This window comes from Sinocyclocheilus rhinocerous, unplaced genomic scaffold, assembly GCF_001515625.1.
Source record: "Sinocyclocheilus rhinocerous isolate Xijiao unplaced genomic scaffold, SAMN03320098_v1.1 scaffold44, whole genome shotgun sequence".
In the NCBI taxonomy this organism is placed as follows: domain Eukaryota; kingdom Metazoa; phylum Chordata; class Actinopteri; order Cypriniformes; family Cyprinidae; genus Sinocyclocheilus; species Sinocyclocheilus rhinocerous.
This window is the reverse complement of record NW_015631022.1, coordinates 858,153-873,703: the sequence shown is the minus strand read 5'-3', so window position 1 is coordinate 873,703 and position 15,551 is coordinate 858,153. Positions and strand designations below refer to the sequence as shown.

At 36.5% G+C, this 15,551-nt stretch overlaps 2 protein-coding genes across 2 annotated transcripts in view; both read right to left on the bottom strand.

Moving 5' to 3' along the window:
• sparc (secreted protein, acidic, cysteine-rich (osteonectin)) overlaps positions 1-2,754 on the bottom strand; it is an 11,359-nt gene extending 8,605 nt beyond the window's left edge. The window contains exon 1 of the mRNA XM_016553643.1: positions 2,654-2,754. The gene's annotated coding sequence lies outside the window, so the exon portion shown is untranslated. The remainder of the gene's footprint in view (positions 1-2,653) is intronic.
• Positions 2,755-14,159: 11,405 nt separating this feature from the next.
• Positions 14,160-15,551, bottom strand: part of atox1 (antioxidant 1 copper chaperone) — a 3,961-nt gene continuing 2,569 nt past the window's right edge. Inside the window, exon 3 of the mRNA XM_016553698.1 lies at positions 14,160-14,465. Within this exon, the coding sequence (XP_016409184.1) occupies positions 14,341-14,465 (125 nt within the window). The 3' untranslated portion in view covers positions 14,160-14,340. The remainder of the gene's footprint in view (positions 14,466-15,551) is intronic.

Sequence of the window (15,551 nt, the reverse complement as noted above, 5' to 3'; positions counted from 1 at the left end):
AGAAGCGTTTCTAAACCTGTTGTCCAACAAAAGAGAACACTATAACGTTTTTACTCCACAACTGCTTGCTTCCTTTTGTGATCTGATGTGGCTTCTTGTCACAGAATGAGGCAGAAAATATGTTCTATACTGTAAAAAGCATATGGTAAAAAGGCTATGTCGATTAGCAATGGATTATAAATATACTTAATTATGATGAAAATACCAAAGATGGTTTGAATAACACAGATAAACTATACATTGTCGCAGTCGAGTGTTTATTGTCTTTGTTTTATCATTCAAAACGTTTATATCTTCTGTTTACTCAGTTACAGCAATAGCAATGCCTTTGTCCATATTAGGGATTTCCTGAGTCCTTTTCCTTCTGTGATACTCATGTGGAGTTTCTGCGCGAGGGCGTCCTCTGGCGTCCAGTATGAATGTAACAGACATCCCCGGGCGCTGCAGCAAAAAATGGCTGCCCACTGCTCCGGGTGTGTGTTCACGGTGTGTGTGTGTGTGTTCACTGCTGTGTGTGTGCACTTTGGATGGGATAAATGCAGAGCACTAATTCCGAGTATGGGTCACCATACTTGGCCACATGTCACTTCACTTCACTTTTCACATTAAATGTGTTTATAGTGCTCAATAATGGCCAATCCATCCTATTTTGGTTTTTTTTTAAAGTTTTTTTTAAGTATAGGTTCAGGCACCGTTTAGGCACGAACATACCTTCGCTGTGCTTATTCTAATATCGTCTCAGGTATAGCCTTAGCATATTAAACAAACAGAATAGCATCATCAGTGCCCAGTGCTGGGATAGAGAGTTTGGCATGGTGGGCATGCTTGATTTATGGAGCAGGAAGCCGCTTGGCATGAGCAACAAACCTCTGCATGAGCCACCTGTCCATTACGGCACAATTACTTGCGTGCATCTGTGCAGCGTTTAGCACTAAGCAGAAAAACAGACTCCTTAGTGAAAGCTCCCTTGAAACAAACAGTGAACCTGTTAGAAATGCAGTCACATCTGAGTTAACGGGACAAAAGTGGGGTTTCGAACTAATTTGCATTGACAAATCAACACTTTTTTTTTTTTTTTTACTCCCGAGGTTTTGTTTCACAGGAAATGAAAACTCATCTCTCTGGGACCCGATCTCGTTTTTTGTAGTAACGAGGAATCGCTATTACAAAGCTAAACCTTGTGCCGGAAAACAAGGTGGGAGGGAAGAGGAAATTTCATCCTCTGCTGAAAAGGAGTACAGGGACCTCTGAGGAAGACAAAAGACAGTCAAAAGAGAGTGACTGAGCAAAAAAAGATCCATGTAACTCGAGTTAACAATCACCTGACCTTTTTAAGTCGCCCGCCCTTCCCCCCGCCGCTGTTGGTAAGTTAAACCACTCTGTTATTACTCTCCTTTATCCAGTGCAAAGAGCAGAACAACTGTCTGTGAGAAAGGAAATGAATTTCACCCTATAAATATAAGCGTATCACCTTGCAAAGACCTTATCTGTGGCCGAGAAAATATGACTTATTCATTTATATTCCTAACTGATCCTCAAGGTGAGCGCGAGTCACGAACCGCCGAGTTAAAAATGGGGTTAAAACCAGATCCACATTCTTAACCTGATTTGTTGCTCTTTTCAGTTTCTGCAACTTCACTTTTTTGATTTGTTTTTTCGATTCACTAATCCGCATGCGCTGGAAATACAAGCCTGATTTGTGCGGTTTACGATCCCCTTGCACACAGAATTGATTAAAAACACATTTAACCTTTTCTATTTCACCCAAACGTTTCAAAATGTTTATTTCTGCCATTTGTCTCTTTGTTTGCCACACCAGGGGAAAATATTATCCATGCGGTACCACACATTTCTCATAAGATCTTGATATACCATAAAATATTGTATACCATATGCAGTTGGTATGGTCAATTTAACATAAAATGTTGCAATAAAGTTAAAATAAATAAAATATGATGCAAAGGATTTTCAAACGTTTCATCTAAACTATCTTTATATAACAATACGGCCCTTCCGGCAGCTGTAGCCTGACAGTTTGTCTTCACACGATTCTTGTTTGTCTACAGCAGCGACATCTGCCTCGGTTCGACATGCTCTCAAACAGCTGGTGAAAAATCGCCATGGAAACACGCATTCCTTTTGATGGGAGTAATTGTAAGGGGAGGGGCCTATTGGGCCGACTCTCTCTCCCCTCCCCCTCCATCCCTGACTCTGTGTTCACCCCTCCTGCTGCATATGTGGCACACAATACCTCAACATTGTGCTGCTCTGAGCCCTAGACTACACGGTTTAGCTTCAAACGTTGAATAAGAACATTAGCTTGGTAAATAATCTGTTTGCATTCGTTTCACAAAAATGTCATCACTAATAAATGCACAACACATGAAGTTTATATAAAACGACAGACACCTGTTTCCAGTGGAAGTTTCAGAGTGAGATCAGTGCTTTCAGTAAATCTCTGCTTTCATTACATGCACATAGGAACGTGATCTTTAAAACCTTAGAATCTTCTTAACATGCAAATAGGATCAAAACAAAAACCAAGCTGCTCTACTAGTAAGAATTGTTTTGGCAATGGTTCTAAAAGTATTAGTAAATCAACACTTGACCGTGAGAGTTTATTCGTTTTTATATTCATGATGAACGCTCTTACCTTCTGTCCGTCTAACAGAGAAGCCAGAGGAGAAGTCAGCTGGTGAAAGGGTCTGAAACTATCTAACAGCAACACAAGTTCACACAGAAGACATTTGCTGTGGGCAGGTCCGGTCAACCCCCTTCCCTTCACTCGGTTAGGGTGGGACGTCCCACAGTTAACTCTGTGTATCCAACTCGCGTGTACCTTTATGTATACTCTCCAGCACAAACTTTTAACTAAGTCCATGTTTGAACTTTACTGTAGACATTGCATGACCATTAACTTTATCATCTCGGTGTTAGACATTACTTTGTTTAATAGTTTAGGAAAACGAACTGCTCTGTATCATAACGTTTTATTGCTAAAAAAGACTAAAAACAATAGTTTTAAGAAACTTAACTGCTTCCAACTGGAGCGAACATAGGACAGCCTAAAAGGCCAGATCATAATTTGTGCCTAGTCTGCAAAAACTCTCCCTTCCAGCTACGTATTATTGAATTAAGCTTCATGTCAGATCATGTAGGTCAGAAAGAAAGACTGAATAACAAAGAAAACTGGTTTGGGTTTGTCTGCTTGGATGTATCTTTTACTCTTTTGTTAAAACAAAAAAAAATCCCCAAAAAGTAGACTAAAGTTTAAAACAAGCACTAATTAGGCTAAAATAATTTAAAACTATTGATATAAATTTCCTTATTTCCTTACAATATAAAATTACAAATAAATAAATACCTTTTAAAAAGCCATAATAAAGGCCTATATGAAACTCTACTTGTTTTATGTAAGGGAAAGATACAATTTATTGATCTTTTTATAAATCTGTTGCTACTTTGACACAATATTTGATACAAAATTCCTTTGTGTTATTATACGCTATTATATTTGTGCTTTTTTCATCTTTGTTTCATCAAAGAGAAAGCAAAAGGACCTGGACTAGAAACATCTCTGGTGTTCAGTCAACTAAGGTCAAATGAGTTAGCGATTTACTGATTCAGTCCCAAGTAAACTCATATATGATCCTAAAGAGCATTTATGATCCGATAATGGTGCACATATAATCTATAGTGGCTGACTGCAAATGTAGCATGTATTTCAGATGGGCAGCACTTATTTTTTTTCTTTTTTGGACAGAGAGTGTCAAATGGTTGAATCCGCTAAAAAAAAATCTAGTCTGAAATTCCAGGGGCCCATCCCACTGTACTGTCTCTTAGTTTTGTGTGTCCTGACCAGCAGACTAAACTAATCACACCTACCGTTTCATTCCACCCATGAGACATCTGCCTAAATTCACAGTCACAGAGGTTCACTCTGCTATAGATTGCTAATGTCTGTACTTTCTGAGTGTACAGAGCAGTAAGGAGAGAAACATCTGGATGAGACAACGCTGGAAAAAAATAGTTTCTCTGCAACGTGGCATTTTCCATTCTGGCCTCTGCAGACACTGAAAGCAGGGCTACGAAGGAGGTGTAATTATTCTATGCACTGCAGACGTGGCGCTGTCTGTGGGATCTGAGAAGATCACAAAGGGTCACAGACTCCCTGAAATGTATAACAGGAATTGAAACACATTTCAATTTCAAACACTAAAATCTATTACAAAGAATATAAAATAAAGGAAGAAATCGAATGCATAAAAAGAGAAAAAAAACCTATGTGTGTATATATATATAGTATAAAGTAAAATTATAAAATGTTTTTGAAAACATTTCTGATATTTTTCTTATTTTTTTAGTATTATCATTAAAAAAATCATTAGAAATGTTGCAATTTTTTTACAGTTTTACTCTTAAGTAATAATGTGTGTTTGGAAAATGTCAAAATATTGCATCACAAATGCTGGCTCTTGATTTATTTTGAAAGAAGCCCTCTTTGGTTGGTTTACAGGAAACACCTCTCATGGGGCCTGACTGAAAATAGCTGGATTCTGAATTACACACCAGACGGTGGGATTTCAACCACCATTTCCTCAATAAAGTTCCACAGGCTCTTCAAAGATTCACATCCTTTAAGGAACAAGGTGGCTTTTCATGCTAGTTCCTGTTTAGACTTTATATAAACTGAATCGGCGAGTAATATCAACACTGGACAGGAATATATCATCACACATTAGTTTACTGTGCATCTACACAGGAGGATGTGTGCATAAATCATATGCTTTATAGAGCAGGTTCAGGTGGCTTTTATTTAATGCTGAAATATAATTAAAACTGTTAGAGTCCAGCATACAGTATTATGTAACTTATAACATCAGTAAGTAAAGCAATACATTTTCATCCTCAAAAAAAGTTGTGATGGCAATACAATGACAGAATGTGTTTGGCAAGAGAAACCTCTCTTTGTCATTACGTCAGCTGAAAGAAGCCCACACAAATTGAATGTGGCTTTTCGCAGTGAACCATCTCATTGTCTCAAGGGCTGCTCTGTTATTTGGAAATGGACCCCTTCATCTTTGCCAGTGTGGCTACTGTGTAAACTACTTCCACAAAACACACACACACACTATTTAGGAGATCCAGGTGCATAATATTATAGATACTGCAAACACTGAACCCAGATTCAGTCTAGATCTAGTTCAGTCTAAACTTTGAGGACAGGTCCCTTGTTCAAGGGTGGTTTTTAACCCAAATCCCTTGATTTGAAACTTAAAACTTTTGTGCCCTCTACACAAAACTACTCACAACTGCAAGATATATGAATATGGCTGTCTGCCTGCAAACAACACTTTGGCAAGGTATTGTATGTATATTTAAATAAGGGCTAATGTACAGCCATCATGCTATTATCGCCAAAATAAACCCTGGCAATGGCAAGCCTTTTTGAATTGTAATCATTCCCATGATATGAATCTTTGATATCAACAATTCAAATTTCACTATAGCTAAAAAATATATAATTCTTGATGTCAGGAATGCAATTTTCACTATAGTAACAATGGGAATTCTTGATATCAGCAATTGATTTTTTAAAAGTAAAAATGTGAATTCTTGATATCAGCAATGACGTCAGCACTCAATACATGCAAAGGTATTACATATTTCAAAATTCTACTATTTAAAATGCCAAGAATTACAGTATCAAGAATTACACGTTTTTTTACTAGTTGAAATGTAATTTTTGATCAAGAATTTGATTTCTGTGAGAGATATCAAGTAAAAAATTTAATTCCTGATATAAAGCTTTATCATGTCAAGTAGTGAAAATTGAATTGTTCACATCAAAAATTATCATCCTGGGAATGACTTAAAGTCAAAACAGCTTGCCATAGCCTGCAGTGATCAGGACCTCTACTCTACATGAAACGGATGTAGATCAGTGAAATAACCTCAAAAGCTTCCAAAAAGAAAAAAAGTAAGCAGAATTTAAAAAAAATAATTACATTGACATGTATTTTGGGGTGAAATTGCATGTGACACAATATGTATACAGTATATATATTATATATTGTTTGTATGAAACAAGAGAGACATGAAAGTTACACCGGTTTCAGTTACCCGGATGAGGTCCACAAATTAAGTTGCAAAATCAAGTAAGTATTTATTTATTTAATGCTATGCTTTTGTAACATATAAACTATGGTTTGCGATAGGCAGATTAAGCCATGGATTTAACAGCACTGTCAGTGATGCTGCAAATCTATCTGAGTGTAGGATTAGATGTAATCTGTTACTACAAAGTGGCCATTTTATTCGACAGTGAAGACATGTTGAGGTGTTAAAGAAAACCGTGTTGTGGATAGAACTCTGTATGGATGAAGAAGCAGAAGGCAATAGTGAGCACTAGTCAAAATACAATAGCCCTTCCTCTGTATCCCTTATTTCCTTTTCTCCACAGATGACTAGGACAGATAGACGTGGAGAGAAAACATCTGGGCGGCATGATTGTGTGCTGGACTAACTGGATCAGAATGCAGCAGTGTGGGCGTGAGATGCTGTCAGCCGGAGGGGTTGTTAGTGGTTGGTCCAGATCTGCTGCTGAAGGTGACCTGGTGATGTGTACATTAAAGACTAGATGAAACCCAGGAATTATGTCCAGGTTATACTTAAACTGAAAAAAACGAGTCACGCACATGAAGGGCTTGGATAACATCTAACTGTCACCAAATAAAATAGCATCCTTGACATTGAGTTACAGGGTGATTTTTATATGTAGACATCTTAAATTCATAATATGCTGCTGAGCTGTGAGCATTAGCTTGGACTTGGGGCTTTTTACATTGTGTTTAACCCTGGGTTATCATCATTCTAAACCCCACTTTTAACCCTGGGTAATAGTATGTTCAGACTTGCAATTTAAAAACAGGGTTAGCACCGCTTTTTAACCGGGGTTATGAAAAAATTGTTTGAGGAGAAAAATGTCAAATGGTAAAAGAAAACGTGAATCGGAGCGAGGAAGAGACGGTTTAATTCTTACCTTTATAATCCTAAAAGTCCATTCTTGAAATGTTGATAGTACATTCATCATTAGGCTATATAATATGAGGATGCACAGAGTCTTTATGTAAACTCATATAGTGCTATAACACTAGCTATGTTTCCATCCACCTATTTTTATGCAAATTTGGGGATATTAAAAAACAACAAAAATAACACTTTTGTGATTAAGTGGCAAGATGTGCACACATTTCATAAATGTGCATAAAACAAGTCATTTTTGTAATGTACATTGTAATGTGCTCAAATGAGTTGGATAATTTCTTTATCCATTAAGAAAATGTCTTTGATGGAAACACATTTAATGAAACAATCCGTCAATGTGCATCAAAAAATCATGTGACATTACCTGTACAGATCATGCGATTGGATAACTGAACTAATCAGGGGTGCCAGTAACTCGCTGCTTAATCACCATAGTATGATGCATGGTTAAAGAAACTAACTAGCTAGTCACAACTGTTTCCTGAACAGTGTCACGTCTCCATCGTTTGAACCACATTGGTTCAATAATATAGGACAGTCTTTAATGACGTCATGCAAGTGGTGGAGTAATAACTTCTACTAAATAATTGATAAGTCATCTCCGAGATGCTGCTATAACCAACATGGCAGCTGCTGTATTATTTTTTGTAGCTTGTAATTTTGCTTTATTTGATGTTTGATTCATCACGGGTTCCCTCTTATGCATTCATGCACATGCGCACTCTTCAAAAACTGGGCTTATTGAGGACATGCCAAAATATATTGAAATGTATAAATACTTAAATAGAATGGAAGATATAGGTTGTACTGCATGTTAGCTTGCTTATTGTGCCCAAAAGCCTCATTTATTTCAGTCCACGTGTCTTACTATCAAGAAACTATGCTTCCAACTGCAGGTGGAGAGCTTTAGTTCCAACCGATGCTGTTTGCAAATGTTCGTGTGAACTATGGTTTTAGGTAACACCGAATCGTTGAACTATGTTGGTAACGACGGAACTTTCAACTATAGTTGACTAACGATGCTTTTGGAAAAAACACCCCAGCACACTGATATCATCGCACACATCTCAAAGGTTGTTAGTCATTCTTAAATGTCTAAGCTGTAGTCTGTCATCAAAATGATTTGGTATAATTACCTCCCAGAACTGTCTCACATGATTGTGTTCCCAAATATCAGGCATCCGCCTCCAGACGCAAGATAACATGACAGCATTTGTTACAGTGTTTTATCAGCATGCTCTGAGGCTCAAGTCATTTATTCTGTAGGAAAAAGAGCCACAGGCTTTCCCGCTTGCCACATTTTTATGGGACTTTGCACCATTTCCCCAGGAAGTGACGATCTTATTCTGTGGAACACATAGAATAGAGACAGTTCTTTATTTAAAAATGTTTTATGCGACATTCTAATTTTGTGCAAAAGTTAAATTCTCAACTTTGGATGGAAACATACTGACACCCCTAATATGCAATTAACCCAGGGTTTTGGAAAGTACGTTGTGAAACCCAGGGTTATCCAGGATCCAGAATTGTTAACCCCGTACGAGCAGTTTGAAACGTGAAGCAAAATAATTCAGGATTCTGTTTACTAGGGTTTAGAATGAGCAAGGGTTAAGGTTTTCAAGTGTGAAAAGCTCTTGATTCAAGCAAATTTAGCTAGAAGCAAATCTGGGATCTAAAATCTAATTTTATCTGAAAAAGAACCTCAGAAAGAATTTTGAAAAAAAAAATTCAAAACAAAGAACAATAGAAAAATGCAAAAACATGAGAACCTTCACTAGACTTTTGGATCCCACATTATATTTAACATAGAAACGAAATGACTTAAACGAGAGAGATTAAAACTGCAAAATGATCAGTCCTAATTTTCCCGTTTTTCATTTTTCTTCCTTTTTTTTCATTTTCTCTCCAAATGTGTGAACAACACTTTTATCATTTCAGTGCAGCTCATTTTTAATCAGTTATTTTTAAAATGACATTCCTGAAGGCCAGTTATTCCGTAATAATCCCCACAAGGAGCATTCGATACAGAAGACATTTAAAACATTTGACAGCGCCGAAGACAAGAATATTAAGAGTGGAAATATGATCTCATAAAAATGTCCATGTGTTGCCACCTCAGCAGCTTTCTTCTGAAATCTGAATGGAATGAATAATCCATAGAGTCTTCCTACTAAACATCATTTAAAGACAGAAATTAAAGCGGCATTTAATCAAGCCCCAGTGTTCATAATTAGCTTCAGTTTTGGCTCCATCTGTTAAGCTTTTTAACAGCTAATTTAGCACATAACCAATAACTGCAAACCTGTTATAATTTACTCATGGACTATATAAATTGAGGGTAATAGTTTCATTTTTTTACCCATGCACACTGCAAAAAAAAAATAAAAAATCTGATTGCTCGTCACTAAACTCAACCCTCCACCACTGCTCTCAAATTATTTTGAGCTCAATGAATGAATAGAGAAATAAATAAATATGTGACTCAAGAGTTGTTTTAAGCATAAATCTAAGTAATTTCTTATTTTATTTCTTATTTTTGAAAACGCTGGGCATTTGTTAAGAAGACTGCACAATAATTAGAAAACAGTGTGCTGTACTGCTGTGCTTCTGCTACAGTATATATATTGGATGCTTCTTGCCTTGACTTGTCTCTACCTGCATGGCATCTCACTCTATAGTCACGTCTTCCAGGCTCAAAATCTTGAGAAAGGATGGAATTATTTTTCAATGCCCCAAGAGGCATTTTTCAGCAGATTTTATCCTTTGCAAAAAAAAAAAAAGTACTGTTTTCAGAAGCACCATAGCGAAAAAGTCCAAATATTCTATAGAGCAGCAGTTGTTTGAGACTGGATTTGGCCAGGACTCAGTTTAGTGAGTGGATGCTGAGTCCTGAAACAGTAGCAGTTCATTTGTGAAGGTGTTGGTGTGAACAGGGTAAGCCCTGTTCGAGCCTGTCACCAAACGGTTGTGTCTGAACATGATACTTTTGTGTGTATGTTTTAAATGTTATCTTTAAGTATTACATTTCTGAATTTCACTGAAATTCTTAGAATTTTATTGATCGTGTCTGGAGCAAAGTGCTCTTGCAATAGATTTAGGAACTGTACTTGACGTGTTGCTCACTTGTCTTGCTAAACTCGTGTCTGATATCAACACTATAAAAGTACTGAAGAATTTGTGCTTTAGATGACCATTAGAGCAGACTGGAAAAATGTGTTTAATGTTTATTTTCTATAGCCTGTCCTGAGAAAGAATCTAACAGTAATTTTCAATCTGGCTGCCCTGCTGGCTGGTCAGCTGAGGACATTCAGGCATAAGCAGTGGCCTTTAATGGTGCATTTACTACAAATCAACTTTCATTTAAGCCAAAAAAAAAAAAAATCTCTCCAGCATGAAATGATTTTTTTTTTAAATATCATTACTGAAAAACATTCCAAAAAATGTTAAATTAGCCAATCCAAACCATTAGAAATGTGTTAAATTAGCCAGTTAAAAACATTAAGAATGTGTTTTAAGCCATAAAATGTATTTCACAGTCATAAAATGTATGTAATTATTTAAACGTAGCCTATATGTTATTTCAAATGTATAACATTCTTTTTGTCCTTGTTTTTTGATCATGACTGAAGAAAAAATGTTTTATTTCATATAAGTCAAAAATTTAGCTACTGCATGTATAGTTACTCCCTTTCATCCTTATTAAAAGAATATGCTGCTAGCAGTTTTTAAAAACTGAACAGGATACACATTTACTCTCATGCAGTGAGCACGAAGCCCTCATATCACAATATGGAGCAGACATATTGTGTCTGGTGATTTCTGTCTGCAGAGCATGATGATGGCAAACAGACACGTCTAAGGTAAATACGGCTGACTTTCTTAATCTTTCCATCATTTAAGGCTGTCTGAGAACTGCTGTCAGGTTTACATTTTCTGTAGCAGCTTAAAACAGTGCCTACTGTATAAGTCGTCAGTGTGAATTGCTGTTTGCATTTCTTTGTTTTATTTTCTTAAATGTGTGTGTATATATAGTATTTATAGAGTTTTAGCTTTTAGTTTTAATTACTTTTTCTTATTTGTAAGTCGCTTTGGATAAAAGCGTCTGCTAAATGACTAAAAGTAAAGTAAAGTAAAGTAAAGTATAACTCACATTACTTGTAATGCGTTACCCTCAACACTGCCAGTGTGTTTATGATTATGATAAGTTGGAATAATATGATAACAAAATACCATTTTGCAATATAAAGTAGCATAACGCACTGTTTTTGTACAGGCAAATAACTTGAAGCCTTGCATAAAAATAGGTGGATGATGTTAAATGTGAAAATATAGCGTGGGACTTTTGTCCATTGGAATTTTATTGGATCTTACACAACAAATTTCATAAAGACAAAAATGTGTATGGTTTCAGCTATGAAACATTACCCAACAGCCCGCATAGCTAAGTCACAAAAGGGAAAAGCAAAATATTGCATTATGATTAAAGACTTTTAAAAAAACAAGCTTTATTTCATATCAACTCAGAAACAAGCACCCAGAAATGATCACAGTAATAACTTGCTAATGGCCTGTATTTGTGATCTGCAGCTTCACACTGAAAACACAGTCAGTCTCTTACGGTGATTCATTAATTCAAAGAAACTAATGGGCTTGAGACAAAGTTCCTGATGGCAATCAAGGATTTACCCTGAACTGCAGATTTGTGGTTATACTTCATTTGTCATGCAAAGAGAAAGAAAAGTGAGTACTGGCTCTTTGTTTAAAAAGGAGGTCAGTAATGCATACTTCTATCCTCGTTGCATACAAGGGATTTCCTTGCCATTCACTGACTTATCCAGCCGCTAGAGATCTTTTTGACACTTGTTACAGTTGCGTTGGCGTCTCCAGTCACTGGATTCTGAGCATTCCTTGCATTTTCTCTGTTCACTAGCCATTCCAGACAACAAAAGATCAATTGTGTTGACATCACAGCAACATGAGTGAGCTGCCATCTCAGTTTCCATCTCTTAAAACCAGGCAAGCTTTGAAAAGAATGGCAGAAGATGGTTTTACTCGTCTTTTGCTTAGCTGTTGACTGATATGTAACTGCAACATTGCTGCATTCTGTCCAGACTGAAATCTATTCTTGGAGTTAAATGGTATTGTTACATCAGTAAATAAATATATATATTCTATATACAGTGCAGTTGCTAAAATTCATCTAGGAGCTCAAAGGGTCCCTCATGACAGTCGTTTACCCCTGACGACGGCCCTGGTTCAGCACAGCTGCATTGCCTGTCAGCATGTCCTGTGCTTTTATAGGCTACTCCCTTAGCAATTATACCAGCTTGAACAATAGAAGGCAAGCCGCAGATTCTGTTCTACATCAATGAGAACAATACACTCACTTTTAGTTTGTGGATCTGTATTCCACACTAAACGGAGCTGATAATACACAAAAATATGTTTTGGACATATAACACCCATTTGTAAAGTACAACATGAACAGCAGTTTGCACAGTCATTTGTACTTTAATGAAACTTGGTCCCTTGAGCTGCTCATTGTAATACTTTCTTATAGGCAGCAGCTTGATGACTCTGCTTAACAGCATTTTGTGAAACAGCTCATATGGCTCTTCTTTGTAGGATATATATATATATATATATATATATGCAATCATAACAAATTTTTGAGAAAAAAAAATAAGTATGCATTATACAAAAATATTATATAAACTTCAAGTTTGAAAACTAGTATTTACATAGTGTTTAAATCTCCCTCCCACATTTAAATGTGTTAAGTACACTTAAAATATACAAAAGTACATTACAATATACAGCAGTAATGATATTAATATATACATACATTACATTAATATATACATATCTCCCCCAACAAGGGTCACTGGCCTGAAAAAAGCATGCAGATATCAGATTTAAAGAATGCTGCATGGTGAAATTGTTTTGTTTTATTGAAAGGGTAACATTGCCCCCTACTGGCGAACTGAGGGAAATTAAAAATATACGCGCAGTCCAATGTTTGCTTAAAAATATAAAAATGTGATTTTGTGCTGTAACCAGATATATCACTCCATTAGGAGCCTTAGCACTGAAGCCGAGAATAAACTCAAGTTGAAAGTGCCATATATATTTAAATTTATCTTATAATCTAGGTGTAACACATGTATTTATGTATGTATGTATGCATAAAGAAACCTAATTTGCATGTCAAACACTATTATTGAATCGAAAGATATTTCTATACCTGTTAGACCAGCTACCAACAACCTCATTTTAAACGATTTAACATAATGCTTCAGTTGATATTTGTTATTAGGTTCATAAGCCTCTGTCCACACAATCAACAGTACTTTTTGCAATTAACAAAAGTATTCATTTGAATTTCAAACATCTGCTTCTCACCTTACAGTTTTTAATGTATAATATTTCATTTTGGACCGATGTAGGTCACCGTTTTGCCAGTCTTTTTCAGTGTTTCCAGAAGGACATCCGTGTCTTTGTCTGACTCAATGAAGACCTTCTTGTTGGGCAGATCAATGTCAAACTTGACATCTGTTGAGAAACACAACTGAACTATGAACTATGTTCCCACATGACAAAGCAGCTACTAAAACAAGAAAGAAATTAAGCTGTATTTTGATATATTTAGCCAAAGTAGTTTCACTTTAACAAATAACATGTTTGAAATAGTGTAGGCAGATAAATAAACAATTCAGTGTAGTGCTGGGCGTTTATGTGTTGCAGAAACATCACCATGATCAGAATAAAAATGACAATAAAAGAACAACTTAAAAGCACTAGAGCTTCACTACCTGAAAGAAAGAAGAGACCATGCACTCATAAAAACAAATATATCCAGGTATATTAAGAGTGTTAAAATATACAAAAAGCAGAGATAACACTTGATTTGTGAATTAACAGGAGGATGGAAACTGATAATAAAACCATTATGTTACACTGTAACATAAAAAACAACAACTTTGGACTTTCAAGTAAGTCTTGTCTGATCACAAGACTGAAAACGTCAGGGCTTGGTTTCAATGGTGTGATCATAAAGAAACCTAATTTGCATGTCAAACACTATTATTGAATCGAAAGATATTTCTATACCTGTTAGACCAGCTACCAACAACCTCATTTTAAACGATTTAACATAATGCTTCAGTTGATATTTGTTATTAGGTTCATAAGCCTCTGTCCACACAATCAACAGTACTTTTTGCAATTAACAAAAGTATTCATTTGAATTTCAAACATCTGCTTCTCACCTTACAGTTTTTAATGTATAATATTTCATTTTGGACCGATGTAGGTCACCGTTTTGCCAGTCTTTTTCAGTGTTTCCAGAAGGACATCCGTGTCTTTGTCTGACTCAATGAAGACCTTCTTGTTGGGCAGATCAATGTCAAACTTGACATCTGTTGAGAAACACAACTGAACTATGAACTATGTTCCCACATGACAAAGCAGCTACTAAAACAAGAAAGAAATTAAGCTGTATTTTGATATATTTAGCCAAAGTAGTTTCACTTTAACAAATAACATGTTTGAAATAGTGTAGGCAGATAAATAAACAATTCAGTGTAGTGCTGGGCGGTATACCGGTTCATACCGAATACCGGTGTTTATTTTTGTTATGATATGAATTTTTAAAATACCGCAATACCGGTGTATGTCGCTTAAACAACATTCGGAACGCGACACTGTTTGAAAGGGGTCCCTTTTCACTGGTGCACTGTGGTGAGGGAACAGCTGTATGTGTCACTAAGCGTGAAAGTTCAGAAACTGAAGCTGTAGAACTAATAGAACGTGATGACACAGAAGAACTCATCCACAATATCCACATTGACCGCCACAAATATCCACCGCCCCCTGCCATCAGCTCCCGCGTCTCACACACACGAGCGCGACTTTAGCACTAGATTTAGCAACCTTTTAGCGGCTTTTTTCCATAGAATATGCATACTGACAAACCTAGAGACTTTTCTGGATAAACCTTAGCTATGGTTCAGTTGGAAGATTTCGCCAGTGCTGTCCCGCGAACGCGAGGTCTGACTTTCCCGGAGAAGTGTCACCTCGGCGTCTGTTCTGTGCAGTGAGCGGCAGAGAAGCAGCGCATTCAGTTGGACGCACCGCAGCCGACTCGTCAATAAATGAGAACAAAACAGCGTTTCCAAGCACCTGTCGCTTACTGACTGTTTGGAATAATAAATATGAGCATAGTTCGTCTATTAATATAATGCAAACATTTTTTGTTTTGTTTTGTTACTCAGACGCAGGCAGTGCGCTGCATGAGACAAAAAAGTAATATAGCCAAAACAACCGCATAGCCGCTCTTTAGTGTAGATGCATGTTGATTTTATCAGACGATGCCGCGATTATAAATGAGAGTGACTCCTGGTTAACATGCATTAATAGGGAGCCAGTGCAGTGTTGTCAGAACCGAACTAATATGGTCATACTTCCTGGTTCTAGTAAGAACTCTAGCTGCTGCATTTTGGACC